The sequence below is a fragment of the Panicum virgatum genome, chromosome 3K, assembly GCF_016808335.1.
Source record: "Panicum virgatum strain AP13 chromosome 3K, P.virgatum_v5, whole genome shotgun sequence".
Classification (NCBI taxonomy): domain Eukaryota; kingdom Viridiplantae; phylum Streptophyta; class Magnoliopsida; order Poales; family Poaceae; genus Panicum; species Panicum virgatum.
The window spans coordinates 35,581,034-35,600,040 of record NC_053138.1 but is presented as its reverse complement, the minus strand read 5'-3'; the positions used below and the strand labels follow the sequence as shown (position 1 = coordinate 35,600,040).

Here is a 19,007-nt window from a genome sequence, read left to right as displayed (position 1 = left end):
ACAACCCATCACACCAGACAAGAGGTTGGGGCCTAGCCCACTACGCTTACCCAAGCAGCCAGCCAGAGGCAGAGGTACAGGCAGAGGCAGAGCCAAGTTGTGGTCGACTCGAGCGAAGAAGGATTCGTCCTCTTCCTCTCTCTTCTTCTCCGATCGATCAATCCACCACATCGCGTTGATCCCATTCTCCCACCCCTACCCCTCGCGATGCAGCAATTGCTGGAGCTGGGCCAAATACCATCACCCACACTCGCCGATCCCGACCCGCCGCCCAACTGCGCTGATGCCACCGCTTCCTCCGCTACGCAGGCGCTCCCCTCCTACAAAGCCTCCTCCATGTACGACTTCGTCAAGGTCAAGGTCTGGCTCGGGCAGAACGCCGACCACTACTATGTCCTCTCAAGGTTCCTCCTCAGCAGGATGCTCTCCGTCACAAAGGTCCAATCTTTCCTTTCTCTCTCTCTCTTGTTTCTTATTAACTCTTTCTATCAATCAATCCATCGCCCCCTTTGTTTGTTTTAACATAACACATATTACTTGTCATACATGTAGATTCCTAATCATGTCGCCATCAAGATCGCCCTTGAGCTCAAGAAGCTGCTAGTCGACAACAGCCTGCTTGATGTGTATAGACTACCACTATACCTTGTTTCTCATCACCTTTATGCCCTTCTCATTCTGCTGCACTCTCAAGGTTATGCTATGCATGTTGCACCTCCCCACCATTTATCCTGTTTTCATGCTAGCCTTCTAATAATCTTGTCGACTCATCCTCTTTTCAACTCCTAGACTTCACCATTTTGCAATTTCCAGAGTGATCTAGAGGCTAATCCATTCGAGGTTAGGCACTTTCCTGCTTCTGGGGAATGAATACCTGCTTCATGCTACTTTCTCAACTGATAACCCCATCTTCTCTTCCTTTCTTCCACAACATATGGAGAAATGTGGATACGGGGAGGACTATATAAATCGCTATAAAATGATGACAAGGTACTCTGCTATGCGCCAATGTCTAGTACTTTAAGCAAACTCTTCTTCTCTCTTACTTCAGCGGCATAAAAATAACATGTTTCTGCCGCGCTTATCCCTGACTGCATGCAGGTTCCATCATCAAAGAGTACCACTAGTAATATTGGTGTGTGGAACTGTCTGTACTGGAAAATCAACAATCGCTACGCAACTTGCTCAGAGGTTCAATTTGCCTAATGTTTTACAAGTTTAGTTATCTTCGCCACTTCATCACTCAAGTCTCATATGCTTTGCTTCACTACCCTTGTTCATCTTGACTACCATTTTTACTGGTTATAACATGCAGAAAGATACGGTGCACGAGCTGCTGCGGACATCAACGGAGTAAGTTGCCTCTTATTTTTTCAGTCTTTCCAAAGATTTGTGGACTACTCGTGATTCGAATTTGGACATATAAATTAACACATGCAATGCACCACTTACTTATGTTCCTATTTGGGCTCGTGATTTTAATTCTCCCGAAGAGCTTATCACTGAATTCTGCAGAGAATGCAGAGTTGTACGAAAAGGTATGCAGTGTTTTATGACAGAAAAAGGTACTCTATTCTTTAAATGTCATTGACATTTTATCTGGACAAACCTAGCTATAATCACTCCATTTATTTCCCTTGGTTACCTTATAACTTAGGCCCCGTAGTTTGTACTACCTTTCGCTAGGTTTAGCTGGCGATTTGAAGAAGGCCATGAAAGATGGGAAGCCAATTATGATTGAGGTATGCGGCCTTGTGTCATGATAAATTTCAATATTGCACTCATATGTTTCTCCAAGCCCTACCACACAAAAGACCACCCTACCAAACTATGATCTCCCGTACCTTTCTCCTTGATCTTTGTTGTTGCCACCGTTTCGTGGATGCAAGCATGTATGGACTATGGATAGAGGATGCGAGACACACACAGACCATCTTGCTTTTTTTCCTGGAAAGAATAAAAATGACATGGTTATGCATTAAAAAAATTGTGTTTATGAGAGCATGATTACCAAGAAATAATATCTAGAAAAGAGAATTATGTATGTTTATATCAATATGGAGGCTTAGATACATGGTTTTGCTAGGTAGATTAATCATTGTCCTGAATACGTCTTGTTCTGTGAGTGAATTCTCCTGTGGCAGGACCAAGTTGCCACCTAAATTTGTTTCTTTTGGATGGTGGTAAATCTAAACTAGACACCTCCAAGCACTTGATGTGTTTAACGCATTTACAAATTTGGTGGGATGTTTGTGCTGCATTGGTCCTTTGTGCATACTAATGTTGTCTTTTACGACCTGGTGTTTCTATTTGTTTGGCAGCAGGTATTGCCTGTCTAGTAAATTGTAAATTTAATTTCTAAAAAGCATTGATGTGTTCAATCCATATGATTTATTTATAATGTACACCTGTTAATATGGGGCCATATGTATAGATAAATCGTATCTTATGTTAGATAGTTAGGTGCCCGTGCTAACGCCACGGGTAAATTTTAGAGTACACAAAACAACACATGATCTCTAGTCCAAACTGACAAATATATGTTTCACACAGAAGGAGTGTTATTATGTTGATTAGACAAACACATCCATAGAGTAAAATTCATTGAGCGGTGAGGAGTAAAATAGACAGAAAGGTAGAAGTTATGGTGGAAAGAGTCACGTAAATTCAGTTGACATACATCAGAATTATGTTTGAGATATAAGACATAATTATAGTGGAGCAAGATCATTTCTTCTTTCCACAGATTTGTCTCATCACACTTACAAAACAAATCCAAAAACAAATCCAAACGATGGAGCATATGCCAAAGCTTCCTAGCTGCTTCACTACTAAAAACATGTGAAACCTTTAAAAAAATTGTGCCTGAAAACTTCGAGATGTTATGCACTAAACAGATTAATTGAAAGTTTTGTTATAAGCTCATGCTCTCCAATAGAAATATCGATCATGTAGTTACTTTATTCATGCACTCAAACAGTGGATTGGCAGAATGGCTTTGATTCTGAACTGCCAATGTGGAGGATGTCATGGTTGGAGTGAGGACGCCTGTAGGGTAAGTGCGGTTTGACTCTGCCTTTTTTCGCGCACGATACTCATGTTGTTTCCTATTAATCTCTTCTCTTTGTTCATCAGACATCTCAGATCGCCGTTTGCGTTGTTGCTTATTCCTTTCTTGCCTCCTCGGCGCAGCAGCATCCACGGCACCGGCTTGATCTGCATATGAATTTAAACTCATATAAATGAACTGACGTCAGTTTACTTAGAAATATTGGCCGTTTAAACGCCTGTAAATTACCTGAGGTTGAGGTGTTGGTGATATCGGTAAGTGTCACGCGTGGTTGTCTCGGCATGTCCATAGTACAAGAGATGCCAATAACCCTGAGTGGTGGCATGATGACACTGAAAGAAGATAAATTATGAGGAAGTGATAATTTTTCCAAAACAAATGAAAGTCTGAATTATATATATGTAGAGGAAGATAGCCAATGTAGGATCCATCCCCTAAATTCAGTAACATGCTTTATACATGGATCATCGGTAGTTCAGAATGACACAAAAGGTCAGTAACATGGTTTTTGCAGTTAACCAAAACTGAAAGTAAGAACCTGCCCTCTTTGGTTCTTTCATAAATTGATTAGTACTCGCACTAACTAATTTTGAATTGTTTTAGATACAAATAGCAGAGACCATTGCATTATGGAAGTTCAAAAGGAAAGAATACATCAATTTACTTGAAGCAAAGAGAAACAATACATCAATCTACTTGAAGCAAAAGGAAACAATGCAAGGCAACCAATTAGGCTTAATATATCTTTTTTCATCTCATACAAGGCATTTAGGCAAGAGATATCCATAAACAGCGATCTGAGTTGATGTCTATTTTCATCGATTAAATAAACTTGCAAACACAATTAGCAAAGCAAGTAGTAATATGATGGCAAGCACAACTATAACAAGAGTATTAACAGAACGAATACACACGTACACGTTGGAGGGCACGGGCATGCCGACGTCCAGACGATGGTTTCTCACCCGACTTGCGTAGTGTCTCTGGCCGGCGAGCGCTGCACGACGGCAGCAGAGGACGTCGGCCGGACGGCGAGCAGCGGATCGTGGCGCCGTTGGCCAGGGCGCCGGTGCCATCGACGAACCGGTCGGAGGCAGGGATGTGGGCGTGCATGCCGGCCGTGGAGTGTCTCGACCCTGGTGGTGCTTGTGTCGGATCTGCGCGGCATACGCAAGGGACTTGGTCATGCAGCTGCCGCAATCGGCCGCGAGGGGGCAGGGTGCCTCGACGGCATCTTGGAGTGGCTTGAGGGTCTTGAGCTTGGCGGCAGCAGCGGACGGGCGCGGTGCAGGCAGCCGCAGGAGCGGGACAGGCAGGCAGCCGCGGCCAGCGCGCGGGGCAGCAGCGGCCGGCGGGGGAACGGCGTGGAGCCACGGCGGCCGGCGCGGACAGCCACGACACGCGCGCGGGGCAGCGGCACGCCGGCGCGCGTGCGTCCTTCCTCCTGCCAGATCCCGCGACGGCGGTGGCGAGGTGCAGCTCTCCTCCATCTCCTGCACCACTGTGGCGAGGGTGTCCCTGGTCAGCTAGAGCGATGCGTGCGGCGACGGCCTGGTGGGGCCGTGGGGGAGGACGACGCGCCCTGACTGGCGGAGAAGGAGGACGCGCGCGGCGGCGGGCGGGCGGGGGAGGAGGAGAACGCGTGCGACGGGGCGGATCCTCGAGGGACGGAGCGGCTCGGGCGGGTCCTCCTCCAGCCCGAGCGCCACCGCTCGCTTTTGCCGGCTGCCAGCAAGGAGGAGCGCCAGATCTGGGGGACCGGTGGCCGGGTTCGCAGGGGCGCGGCGAGTGGCGGCCGGATCCCAGCCCGGCCCGCGAACGGCGGTGAGGGGAAGCGGCGGCCGGACCTGGAGGCTAGAGGCGGAGGCGGGCGCCGGACCTGGAAGCGGCGTCGGAGGCCGGGGCGCCGGATTCCGCGTCTGCGGCCGCGGCAGATTTTTTTTGGTGGGAGCCAAAAGATGGGGGGGGCGGACGCGCGGGCGATGGGCTGACGTGGTGCGTTGAAGCCGCGGATCCATATAAGATCAGCCGTCCGATTGAGTTGAAGCCGCTGAAGGGAAGGTATCACCCGTAGATTTTTATGAGGTTGCTTTCCTGAGTACACATTATTGGGTACAGATCAAGTTTGTTATCTTAGCAGGGGACTTTTTTTGGGGTGGCTTTAGAGTAATTTGTTTCGTGCTTTATTGGGTAGATTGTATCTCACTGCAGGGAATACATTTGGATCCAAGCATTTATCTTATGGATGAGGAAAAGAGAGATGATAATTCCAGGACAGGGAAAACGATACCGGATTCTGAAAATTCAAGCATCTCTGTAGAAAGGAAGACAGAACATCAATCTAAAAATGGACTGGCGTAGAACAGAATAAGTCCCACAATGGAAAATGAAAACTTTGTCAAAAGCAAGGACTGCACACTGGAGGAAGGTAGAATCAGTGAAGGGGTATCTTATGCTGAGAGCCACGAAACTGTTATTAATGATTCTGCACATTCTCAAGAAAAAAAATCCCAAAGATGAAAGTTAGTGAAAAGGAAATCTGTATTAATTTGTTATTAGTATGTGGTCAATATGTCTTTACTTGCGACAACCAACGAGTTTGAAGCGCACTTGAGTGCTCAAGTATCCATATTCAGACTAGCATAAGACGAGCATAATCTTTCTTTGAAGTGTGGGCGCATTCCAAATAGGACAATCGAAATAAGGAAGCAAAGAACAAAATCTTAAGTACCTCCCAAGTTTTTAGAGTACTGTACTATGCTTGGTGCCAGGTGACTATGTTAATTTTGCTATTGCACTGAGAGGTAGCCACTGTTACCTATGCATTGTAGGTGATGGGAACAAAGACTTGGGCCAACCGAAGAATAACACCCCCAAGAAAGACAAACCTGCCGCTGAAATGATAGTTGTTCCAATTGTGCTGAGTATGTCTGATTTTGATCAAAAGGTCTATTCTTTGACTGGTTTAACATGCTTTTGGTTTCTAATGTTCTTGAAATACCAGTTGTATTTGTTGAATACATATGAGGACTAAGATTCGCCCTTGTAAATGATTAAAGTTTATTGTTACTGACCTCCTTTGGAAGCTGCCAATGCAAAAGCCCACTGGCCGGACATGCCTTTTGATTGAGAGCTGCTGATATGTGGGCACATTTGTCAAGGATCACTTCTACACTCTAGTTACATGGATTATTGATTCATGTTTTATCTCCTGTTCTGATTTGCTTTGTTGCTGTGTTCAGGCATTGTTAGAGGAATGGATAGCCACTGGAGCTTTCAGAGATAGTTTCCATCCTCAGGTATCTATGCCTCTATGAAAGCTTTGGTACACATACAATTGGCAAACTGTTATTTCTTTGAATTTTTTGTGCAGTCTGTATGCGCAAAAGAAATTGTACTTGACATAAAATATAGTTGTTTTCCAGGGGAGGAAATATTGCATGGTGAATGGTGGTACTTGCCTGACACCTAATATCGTACAGCTATGCTGCCAGTGGTTATTTATCTACAATGCTTGTATGATGTCTCAGTCACCTAGCTTAGTCATGGATGGGTACTACATGGAAGATACTTCACGATTGGTGTCCACCTGTCTCGCAAGGTTGCACCTTGAAGTTGTATGAGTCCTCCTATGGGGATAACTGTATGCGACAATAGGTTGATGCGTGGTACAATTATTCCTAATAAGTGGTGGACTTGTTGGCCTACCTTCAAGTTTTTTACCTCATACTAGTAGTATCTGACTGTTATACTATTCTCTGATGTTACTCAGGATCGTCGAGAACTTATAAACAACCTTAAGCTTATTCAGGACTACATTTGTTCTTTTGAGTCACAGGTAAGTTTTCCTTGATCAACGGGGTATTGTATATTTTCGATTGTTATGTTATCATCTAATGTATTTTGTCTGATGTTAGAGTGTATATTTCTAAGCTTTTTTATATAAAAAAATCTTGCTCAGGGATTGACCATTGTTGACATCTCAGCAAATTCTTTTCCTCAGACGTTGGATTTGCTTCACAGTTATCTTCTTAAGGTACCTACAAATAACAAACATTATCTACTTTACTTTCTTGCTAGCCATTGTCACCTCCCCCCCCCCTTGTTACTTCATGCTAATGTCTTTTGCTTAATGTTTCTGGGAGAAAGTCCAACTCCTTCATATTTGTGTAATGCAACATAGTCCCCTCAGTCACAAATAAGTGGCATTTTTGGGTGTCTCCAAAATACAACTTTGAGTCTTTCATTAATATTATGAAACCACTTTCCGATGCAAAACCACTCAAGCCATTCTTAAATATCAGAACAAAACACATAGGATGACTTTATAATTTAAGTTTAGAATAGTTGACTTCGGATAACCAAAGAACAAAACTTATCTGTGAGATTGGAGGTGGTATCTCGCTAGAAATATTATGTTCTTATCAAATTGCCAAATGAAAAATTATGCATCTTAGGATTTGCATATACAGAAGTTGTTGTATAGTGGTCAATCATTATTTCTCTTCTTGCCAGCTGATTTTCATTGGCAGTGTATCGAGCGAGGTCTTCTGGCTGCGTGTTCAGAAAGCTGCAATCAAGGGAAAAATTGATCGATATATGCGCCTGTTTCCTGGGGCATTTTATATCTGGTTGTCTTAATCTATTGTGCTGCCAAGGACGATTCACTGCAGTGGCAGTGTGCACTTGTATTCAATCCACATTTGTATTCGTATTAGATTGACAACATATAAAAGTCAAAACTTGGTGAGTGTTGTTCATGCAAAGAGAAGCACTCTCTCTGCAAGCAGGGGTATAAAAGTCAAAACTTGTTGACTCTGTTATTCACCAAATAATCACTTATTTGGTGAGCAGATTGATTAATTGTTAGTCATCTTGTGCACAACATGTAATGTTGACTACAGAGACAGGCCCAATGCAATGACGACATGTGTTTCTAGCAAGCAAAGCAATGCGACAGGGAAGAAGAAATTGCGGCAGTACTCAGGTGTTACTGCTGTTGCTACCTATGTCAAGATCAAGCTTCATCCGTTGCAAGAAGCTCTTGCCCTCCAGCTTGGCAGAGAAGAAGAGCCTCATGAAGCTCTAGTGGTCCACCATCTTGTACATGGGCACCTCCGGCTCCTGGTCTGTCACTGTCAGAAGAGGGCCAATCGTGGCATGGATGTTTGGTGAGTGGAATGCTGCAACGGACAGGCGCGCGCGCTCCATGTTGATCACGGCACGGTGCTCTATGCTCCGGTACCTTCCGTTCGTGAAGATCTACTTGTTGCATTGCATGCATTCGCATCACCAATAAATCCATCTAGCGGCATCCATTAGCAAAATTTTAATTTTAAAGTTCTGATATCTACCGTTACAATTCATCTATTCCGAAACTTGCCATTATAATTCATCTACCTGATTCTTGTCATTTTCTTTGTGTTCTGGATATCTAGGCTCTCTGTCAGACTACTATAAGCATGCATATCTTCCGTATGGACCAAAACATCCCTGCTGCATCTCTCCTCGCTGACATGTGGTGCCCACACGTCAGTTTCTTCTTCAACCTCCGGCCATCCTAAACCACATAGCGGGCGCAGTACGGGGTGGCTCTAGCTTGCTCACACTGATCTCCTTCAGGAGCTTCTCAAATCCCTCCTCATCACCATGCATGGAGTACATAGCAAGGACAATGTTGTACCCATCAAGGCGGTACGGTGTATAATTTTTCTTGCCTCCAGTCTTCATATGAAGCAGCATCAAGTAGTTTTGCAGAGTCCAGCCCCCTCAGCCTGGGAAGCTAGGTGAGTCGTAGAAATCACGCCGAGTTGTTTGTGCCGACGAAGTGATAGCCAAGTAATGCAGCTCTCGGGAGCACACCATACCCAGCGGTATGCTCCAGGTCCGATCTCCTGTAAGACAAATATAGAAATATGTTGTAAAAACGATATACATGATATCGAGTTGGGTGCAAATCCTAGCTTTGCAGAATGCATTCTTTAGAAAAAAAACAAATTGTGCAGCCTGCAAGTAGGTTCCAACACATGGAAGAATCTTTTTTCCTATTCCTTTTTGGATTTCTGAATTTTGATTTGTGTCCCTGGAAAATTTAATGGAATAATTATTATTTGTTTGATTTTTTTTTGAGAAACTATTATTTGTTTGATAATAAATAAAAACTGTAAGGATCACATTTGATTAGTCGCAGCCCATCACAGATAGGGAGCACGAAGAAGGAAGAGAGCTGGTACTTTGATTAGGCACAACCCATCACACCAGACAAGAGGTTAGGGCCTAGCCCACTATGCTTACCCAAGCAGCCAGCCAGAGGCAGAGGCAGAGCCAAGTTGTGGTCGACTCGAGCGAAGAAGGATTCTTCCTCTTCCTCTCTCTTCTTCTCCGATCGATCGATCCACCACATCGCATCGATCCGATTCTCCCACCCCTACCCCTCGCAATGCAGTAGCTGCCGGAGCTGGGCCAAATACCATCACCCACACTCGCCGATCCCGACCCGCCGCCCGACCGCACTGATGCCACCGCTTCCTCCGCTACGCAGGCGCTCCCCTCCTACAAAGCCCCCTCCATGTACGACTTCGTCAAGGTCAAGGTCTGGCTCGGGCAGAATGCCGACCACTACTATGTCCTCTCAAGGTTCCTCCTCAGCAGGATGCTCTCCATCACAAATGTCCAATCTTTCCTTTCTCTCTCTTGTTTCTTATTAACTCTTTCTATCAATCAATCCATCGCCCCCCTTTGTTTGTTTTAACATAACACATATTACTTGTCATACATGTAGATTCCTAATCATGTCCCATCAAGATCGCCCTTGAGCTCAAGAAGCTGCTTGTCGACAACAGCCTGCTTGATGTGTATGGACTACCACTATACCTTGTTTCTCATCACCTTTAGACTCATAGATGAATCTCTTTGCTTCAGACTATGACATGACAGGTAATGTACGAGTCAAAGTGAATTTCTGATCAACAACCTAATTTGTCCTACTTTGCTCGAGACGAGCAAAGGATAGCTTGGGGGATCTTGTTGACGCTCACTAATGATCATTTCCAAGCGTCAACTTGATCAGAAAATCATGAGAGTTTGTATTTCTTCCATGCATCCTTATCCAATAAAGTCCCTAAACCATACTTTACCTTTTAGAATATGCAAGTTGTGTTTTCAATCTAATATGCAGGTTACAAGCACACTTTGGCCCGACATAAAATCACAGAAATTATCAGAGCACCGATTCAGGCTCAGATTGACCAAAATTGATGCAAGAACCCAATTCAGACAAGCCAAGATAGGCCAAGACCACCGTGGACCAGACAAGGAGGCCCAAGATAGCCTGCTGGACGAAGCTGGGTGTGACACTTCAGGTGTCTAGCTATTAGAACATAAGGTTTTGTGTGCATTTTGTGAATTTATCCTTGTGTGATAGTCAAAAATTTTCAATGCAAATTAAGGGCATATATGTAATTATGCAAAATTACTAGCCCCTTTTTGCAAAATGTTTTAACATAGGGAGTATTTTTAAATTTATGAAGGGATTTCTTGCAAATACGCTAGTAATCATTACTTTGGCAGCTTTGTTGCAAATAAGCCCTAAATTTATTGAATTTTACTACCAAAAAGGTATTTTCCTTATTTAATTCAAACTCTTTCAAACTTTTGAGAATATTTCAAAATCCTTTGATCTAGTGAAAATTTTCACGACATGAAAGTTGTAGGTTTTGAAAACTGAACAACTTTCATTTTGGGCACTTTTTCATTTGAGCCCTAGATCAATGGCAAATTTTAGTTTTCAAATAGGCCCCTGCACTTTTCTATTTTTACAATCTAGTCCACCCAGCCTTCTTCAACCTCCCGCTGGCTAGGAAGTCAGGGCAGGCCATCGCTGCCGCGGTATGCCCCACCCGCCTATTGCCCCTCGCCGCCCTGGCTGGCCACCCGTCGCCAGTAGCCGTCTCTGGGCCCCACTCCTCCATTCTGCTGGCCCGCGCGAGCTCGCCACGCCGCATCCCCAGGGTTCCACCTCTGTTTTTCCATCTCCGGCGAGCACGCTGCCGCGGGAAGTCACCCCTACGCCCCTGTTGGCCCTCCAGCCTCTCCACGCGTCAACACACGCGCTGCCACACCTCAAACCGCCTCTGCCTGGCGCTTTTAGCCTCGCACCATGCCGCCTCGACGATTCCTTGCATGCCACCTCGCCGACGCCCATGGAAAGTTAGCACCGTCGCCAAATTCACTTCCTCGGGGAGTCAATCCCCTCCAAATGCCTTTCTCCATGCTCATCCTTCCCTCAATTGGCTATAAATAGCCCTAGACAAACCCCATCGCCGGCCAAACCCCACCGCACCCCACTCCCATTTCCGGCAACCCCAGTCCATCATCGATTCGTCGCCACCGCTCTTCATCGGCCACCCTAACCCTCTAGACAGCTTCACCATGAGTCCCCAAAGCCCACCAGCCCCTCCTTTTTGTCAATCCTCCACCGGAACCTCACCATCATCATTTTCCTCTGCCGCCGCCTCCGTGCTCGTCGTAGCAACATCTCTCCGTCCACCCCGCACCTCAACCAAAGCCACCAATAGGTGCGCCTCAACCCTCTCTACCTCCCCGGCCCCTCAAACCTCACCGCCGGCGACGAGCCACGCCCGAATCGGTGGTCAAACCCCTTCCCCAGCACTGACCACGGCCAGGGACTCGATTGCAAGGATTGCAATCTTTCCCGAGGTCCTTTCTGCAAAAAAGACCTTTATCCTTTTATTCTTTTTGGAGTGAACTTCAAAACTTCCTAGAAAAATGTAGAAAATTCAAAAAAATGCCAAACCAATTTTGTTATCTTCCTTGTAATTAGCTCTACAAGTTTGAGGTTATGGGTTTGAGCTATTTTCTTTTGAATTTATTTCTAAAAATAAGAGTAGCATATAGCTCTTTTCATTTACAACTTTTGATTCAAACCTATTTTATAAATAAGCCTTTGGTCATGTGTAATGTAAGACATGACCCACTCTACATAATTTTTGCAAATTATTACCAAATTCTAGTTGTACTTTAAAAATTTTCTTTTTGAATGTATTGCTTTTATACTTCAAGATTTTCTTTTAAAAATCCTTTTTGTTGTTTATTTTGAAATAAAACTCCCTTTTCCATGATATTTTATGAAGTTTGTTTTGTTCACTTTTACTCTATAAATAATTGCCCAGTAAAGTAAAACTTTTAAGTTTAATCATAAATATTTACTTTATTGGTTTTCAACTCTTAAGTGAAAAAAAGCTATACTCAAGCACTTCACTAATTTTCAAATATTGCATCTCATATAGAAATCACCCCGCTAGTTGACGGGACATACGAGCTCACCCAGGAACCAGAAGGTGATTTCTCTGAAGTTCAGGCCAACGTGGTCGATTTAACTGAAGCCCCGAACTTTAGTTCGGAAGAGCCAGAAATTACTAACCCCACAAACACCTCTGCAGGCATGCCCCGGTGTATAATCCTATTATTTCAAATTATGCAACTCATAGTTATTTTTTACTTGTGCATTTAAGTTATTGGAGTTGATTGAAAACCCTAGTTGCATAATCTTAGGTACCTACTATTTGAACACTAGATCTGAGTTTGAGTTAGATGCTTTGCTAATAGGACCGGTAAAAGTCGAGTGATTGCCTGTCACTCACGAGCTTTATAGGAGTTGATTGTTTACTTTATTGCAATCACTATAAGGATCATGGGCGGATTTGTTGAAGTCCATCTATATTGATAAACTTGACCACCGTGACCAGACAATGAGGCCCAAGATAGCCTGCTGGATGAAGCTAGGGTCGGTTGGCCCACCTGGCAGGTCGGCCGGCCTGTCGACCGACCTACAGGCCGGCCGACCTGGCCCATGGATCCCACCGCCTCAACTTCGCCATGTGTCGCCTCTCCACTGATTGCTGAAATCGGTTGCAGTAGTCTCACCCCGTGGCTCCTTGCTATAAATACAAGGGGGGTAGAGATTAGAACACACACACACCACACACCTCACATCTCTCCTCTCTTGCATTCCTTGTATAGTCTTTAGGCTTAGTGGAGTTTAGGAGAAGTCTAGGAGTCATCGAGTCGCCGGAGTTGCTCGAGAGTTCTAGTATGGGTTCATCTCTATCTGTCTCCTATAATATTCGGTCGTTTGTAATAGAAATAGACTATGCTTACCGATATCTGCTTGAAGTATATTCTGAGTTATCGGGTATATGCTTCTTGTCATGGTTGCGTTATTATTCAATGCTTGCACTGTATGATCGCCCTGTGCTGGAGATGGTTAGTCTTTTGTTCTTAGAACTCTATCAACTGCTCCAGTATTCGTATGATTGCTCTAGTGTGATGTCTGTCTATCCAGAGGGTGGGGGCTCCGCGCGGGACACAAGAGTATCCCTTACTAGTGTAGACATGGTGTCTAGATTAGCTAAGTGTTGCTGGATGTCAACTATACCCATGGTTTGTAGAGGTAGCCGGCAGGTGGTGACAGCCCTGTCCGAGCCCGAGTAATCCTCCACGTTCGGTATGGGGGGTAGGAGGTACATAAAGTCGCCGGGGTATACGGGCTCTTCCCGTTGCTTCAATAGCGATCTCCCTGTTGTGTAGTTTAATCTCTGACGAGCTAACCAATGAGAAAGTGTAGATATAGCTCGCCTAGCACAGCTGACTCGAGCTCTGACTTCTACCTTGCTCCCGGCCTAAAGCATCTTTTATCTTTCTTTTATCTTTTATTTATCCAAGAGGGTAGTTTGTGTGTGTGTCACACTACCTCCTACCATGTTATTATCTTACCCCTGTTTATGCATGAGAATATCCAATCTAGATAGAGTTCACCAACTACTCTATATATCTTCTCACTCACCGCCTTCCTTGCGGAAATATAAATGACACCCCGGTATCCTCCCGGGTAAAATGCTACAGCGGTATTCCGGGCGCTTGCGGATTTATTCGTGGTTCATGAAATACTACCACCCCAAATTGGCGACTGCGGGCGTCATCGCTGGTGACGTTGGTAGGCGCCAATAGGCCATATGTATAGATAAATCATATCTTATGTTAGATTGTATCTCACTGCAGGGAATACATTTGGATCCAAGCATTTATCTTATGGATAAGGAAAAGAAAGAAGATAATTCCAGGACAGGGAAAACGATACTGGATTCTGAAAATTCAAGCATCTCTGTAGAAAGGAAGACAGAACATCAATCTAAAAATGGACTGGCAGAGAACAGAATAAGTCCCACAAAGGAAAATGAAAACTTTGTCAAAAGCAAGGACTGCACACTAGAGGAAGGTAGAATCAGTGAAGAGGTATCTTATGCTGAGAGCCACGAAACTGTTATTAATGATTCTGCACATTCTCAAGAAAAAAATCCCAAAGATGAATGTTAGTGAAAAGGAAATCTGCATTAATTTTTTATTAGTTTGTGGTCAATATGTCTTTACTTGCAACAACCAACGAGTTTGAAGCGCACTTGAGTGCTCAAGTATCCATATTCAGACTAGCATAAGACGAGCATAATCTTTCTTTGAAGTGTGGGCGCATTCCAAATAGGACAATCAAAATAAGGAAGCAAAGAACAAAATCTTAAGTACCTCCCAAGTTTTTAGAGTACTGTACTATGCTTGGTGCCAGGTGACTATGTGAATCTTGCTATTGCACTGAGAGGAAGCCACTGTTACCTATGCATTGTAGGTGATGGGAATAAAGATTTGGGCCAACTGAAGAATAACACCGCCAAGAAAGACAAACCTTCCGCTGAAAAGATAGTTGTTCCAATTGTGCTGAGTATGTCTGATTTTGATCAAAAGGTCTATTCTTTGACTGGTTTAACATGCTTTTGGTTTCTAATGTCCTTGAAATACCAGTTGTATTTTTTGAATACATATGAGGACTAAGATCCGCCCTTGTAAATGATTAAAGTTTATTGTTACTGACCTCCTTTGGAAGCTGCCAATGCAAAAGCCCACTGGCCGGACATGCCTTTTGATTGAGAGCTGCTGATATGTGGGCACATTTGTCAAGGATCACTTCTACACTCTAGTTAAATGGATTATTGATTCATGTTTTATCTCCTGTTCTTATTTGCTTTGTTGCTGTGTTCAGGCATTGTTAGAGGAATGGATAGCCACTGGAGCTTTCAGAGATAGTTGCCATCCTCAGGTATCTATGCCTCTATGAAAGCTTTGGTACACATACAATTGGCAAACTGTTATTTCTTTGAATTTTTTGTGCAGTCTGTATGTGCAAAAGAAATTGTACTTGACATAAAATATAGTTGTTTTCCATGGGAGGAAATATTGCATGGTGAATGGTGGTACTTGCCTGACACCACCTAATATCATACAGCTATGCTGCCAGTGGTTATTTATCTACAATGCTTGTATGATGTCTCAGTCACCTAGCTTAGTCATGGATGGGTACTACATGGAAGATACTTCTTGATTGGTGTCCACCTGTCTCGCAAGGTTGCACCTTGAAGTTGTATGAGTCCTCCTATGGGGATAACTGCGACAATAGGTTGATGCGTGGTACAATTATTCCTAATAAGTGGTGGACTTGTTGGCCTACCTTCAAGTTTTTTACCTCATGCTAGTAGTATCTGACTGTTATGCTATTTTCTAATGTTACTTAGGATCATCGAAAACATATAAACAACCTTAAGCTTATTCAGGACTACATTTGTTCTATTGAGTCACAGGTAAGTTTTCCTTGATCAACAGGGTATAGTATATTTTCGATTGTTATGTTATCATCTGATGTATTTTTCCCTATGTTAGAGTGTATATTTCTGAGATTTTTTATATAAAAAAATCTTGCTCAGGGATTGACCATTGATGACATCTCAGCAAATTCTTTTCCTCGAACGTTGGATTGGCTTCACAGTTATCTTCTTAAGGTACCTACAAATAAGAAACGTTATCTGCTTTACTTTCTTGCTAGCCATTGTCCCCCCCCCCCCTCCCCTTCTTACTTGATGCTAATGTCTTTTGCTTAATGTTTCTGGGAGAAAGTCCAACTCCTTCATATTTGTGTAATGCAACATAGTCCCCTCAGTCACAAATAAGTGGCATTTTTGGGTGTCTCCAAAATACAACTTTGAGTCTTTCATTAATATTATGAAACCACTTTCCGATGCAAAACCACTCAAGCTATTTTTAAATATCAGAACAAAACACATAGGATGACTTTATAATTTAAGTTTAGAATAGTTGACTTCGGATAACCAAAGAACAAAACTTATCTGTGAGATTGGAGGTGGTATCTCGCTAGAAATATTATGTTCTTATCAAATTGCCAAATGTAAAATGATGCATCTTAGGATTTGCATATACAGAAGTTGATGTATAGTGGTCAGACATTATTTCTCTTCTTGCCACCTGATGTTCATTGGCAGTGTATCGTTTTGGCTGCGTGTTCAGAAAGCTGCAATCAAGGGAAAAATTGATCGATATATGCGCCTGTTTCCTGGGGCATTTTATATCTGGTTGTCTTAATCTATTGTGCTGCCAAGGACGATTCTCTGCAGTGGCAGTGTGCACTGGTATTCAATCCACATTTGTATTCGTATTAGATTGACAACATATAAAAGTCGAAACTTGGTGAGTGTTGTTCATGCAAAGAGAAGCACTCTCCCTGCAAGCAGGGGTATAAAAGTCAAAACTTGTTGACTCTGTTATTCACCAAATAATCACTTATTTGGTGAGCAGATTGATTAATTGTTAGTCATCTTGTGCACAACATGTAATGTTGACTACAGAGACAGGCCCAATGCAATGACGACATGTGTTTCTAGCAAGCAAAGCAATGCGACAGGGAAGAAGAAATTGCGGCAGTACTCAGGTGTTACTGCTATTTCTAGCTATGTCAAGATCAAGCTTCATCCGTTGCAAGAAGCTCTTGCCCTCCATCTTGGCAGAGAAGAAGAGCCTCATGAAGCTCTAGTGGTCCACTATCTTGTACATGGGCACCTCCGGCTCCTGGTCTGTCTCTGTCAGGAGAGGGCCAATAATGGCATGGATGTTTGGTGAGTGGAATGCTGCAACGGACAGGCGTGCGCTCTCCGTGTTGATCACGGCACGATGCTCTATGCTCCGGTACCTTCCGTTCGTGAAGATCTGCTTGTTGTATTGCATGCATTCGCATCACCAATAAATCCATCCAGCGGCATCCATTAGCAAAATTTTAATTTTAAAGTTCTGATATATACCATTACAATTCATCTATTCTGAAACTTGCCATTATAATTCATCTACCTGATTCTTGTCATTTTCTATGTGTTCTGGATATCTAGGCTCACTGTCAGACTACTGTAAGCATACATATCTTCCGTATGGACCAAAACATCCCTGCTGCATCTCTCCTCGCTGACATGTGGGGCCCACACGTCAGTTTCTTCTTCAACCTCCGGCCATCCTAAACCACATAGCGGGTGCAGTACGGGGTGGCTCTAGCTTGCTCACACTGATCTCCTTCAGGAGCTTCTCAAATCCCTCCTCATCACCATGCATGGAGTACATAGCAAGGGCAATGTTGTATCCAACAAGGTGGTACGGTGTTGAATTTTTCTTGCCTCCAGTCTTCATATGAAGCAGCATCGAGTAGTTTTGCAAAGTCCAGCCCCCTCAGCCTGGGAAGCTAGGCAAGTCGTAGAAATCACGCCGAGTTGTTTGTGCCGACGAAGTGATAGCCAAGTAATGCAACTCTCGAGAGCACACCATACTCAGCGGCATGCTCCAGGTCCGATCTCCTGTAAGACAAATATAGAAATATGTTGTAAAAATGATATACATGATATCGAGTTGGGTGCAAATCCTATCTTTGCAGAATGCATGTGAAAAATCGGGAGTAAAACCCAGCATTATAAAAATGCATGTAAAATGTTTTCTGAGTCTTGCTCTTCCTAGGCCATGTAATTTCTCCGAGCAGTTAGCCTATTATGTTTACGCATCTGATCCCCGATATCCATAGCCCATAGAGCAGGGACGTGGCCGCATGCATGCGTAGAAACATAGGCGTATAGAAGAGTCTAGATTTCACGACCTAAGGCGTGTGCTCCTCGAGTACTTTAGCAACCGTTGAGAGGAGACAACGAAACAGAAAAGAAGTCGGCAAGGCGACAAATAAGATGCGCAGCGCGCATAAAGCAGTCGATGAGAGTGCGGGTTGCAGACAAAATAGTCGGCAAAAGTGCGGGTTGTGCACAAAAATGTCGATTATGATGTAGCCCCCGAGCATAACTCTAGTCAAGAGGAGTGCCCCAAAAAAGTAGTCGATCTTGTGAAAAACAAGTCGAAAAAGGTTATTATTGACTTAGCATGATTGAAGTCGACTAGTCGGAATTGATGATGCGATGCCCACTCTCGACTAGTTTTGTAGTTGTTGACACCGTTTTTTGACACGTGTCAAGGAAGTTGATTCTTGTGAAGGGAAGATGGCCAATTTGGAAGAAACCAAAAGATACATAGGGTTGGAATCGACCGATAGAAGTCCGTCCGATGGGCCAGGAGAATATTCTGCGAAGATGCTGGTCCGCTAGCTCTGGCGCTCGGACGATGGAGAGTTGCCGATGAAGTCAAGGATGGAGAAGAGGATCCAGACTCTACGAAAATCTTGATGATTCGGTTGTAATATTTTAAGTAGTTTATCTTTTAGATAGTCTTTTCTTTAGGGTCAAGTAATGTTTGCCGTAATCGGCTAGAAATTGATAGCGCTAGGCTATATGTATCAGTTGTAAGGGATCGGAAAAAACTTGATACACATCCAATACAACAAAACTTTACAATTCCTTTGCACTTTTTCGGCGACTTCACCTTTTCTCTTCTTTTTTCGACGAGTTCTTTCAAGTTGATCAAGGACGCCTCACATTCGAGCGACTTGATTTGCTGGTGAGTTTTCGTTTTAACGAGTATATTTGAGCTTTAGCTACCGGGC

At 43.7% G+C, this 19,007-nt stretch overlaps 1 protein-coding gene and 2 pseudogenes across 2 annotated transcripts; 2 read left to right on the top strand and 1 right to left on the bottom strand.

Moving 5' to 3' along the window:
• Positions 1 to 207: 207 nt before the first annotated feature.
• LOC120700879 lies at positions 208 to 7,662 on the top strand (annotated as a pseudogene).
• LOC120699098 lies at positions 2,658 to 4,616 on the bottom strand. 2 transcript variants are annotated; one of them, XM_039982966.1, is made up of 4 exons: positions 4,470 to 4,616; positions 4,036 to 4,397; positions 3,299 to 3,402; positions 2,658 to 3,216 (listed from the first exon to the last, which is right to left on the bottom strand). In XM_039982966.1, the coding sequence occupies exons 1-4, from the start codon at positions 4,558 to 4,560 to the stop codon at positions 3,165 to 3,167; spliced, it is 609 nt and encodes a 202-aa protein (XP_039838900.1). In that variant the 5' UTR covers positions 4,561 to 4,616; the 3' UTR covers positions 2,658 to 3,164. The 2 variants fall into 2 exon arrangements, with proteins under 2 accessions (XP_039838900.1, XP_039838899.1); XM_039982965.1 differs by having other exon boundaries at positions 3,989 to 4,397; positions 4,470 to 4,611.
• A 328-nt stretch (positions 7,663 to 7,990) lies between the features above and the next one.
• Positions 7,991 to 16,897, top strand: LOC120700878 (annotated as a pseudogene).
• The last annotated feature ends 2,110 nt before the right edge of the window (positions 16,898 to 19,007 follow it).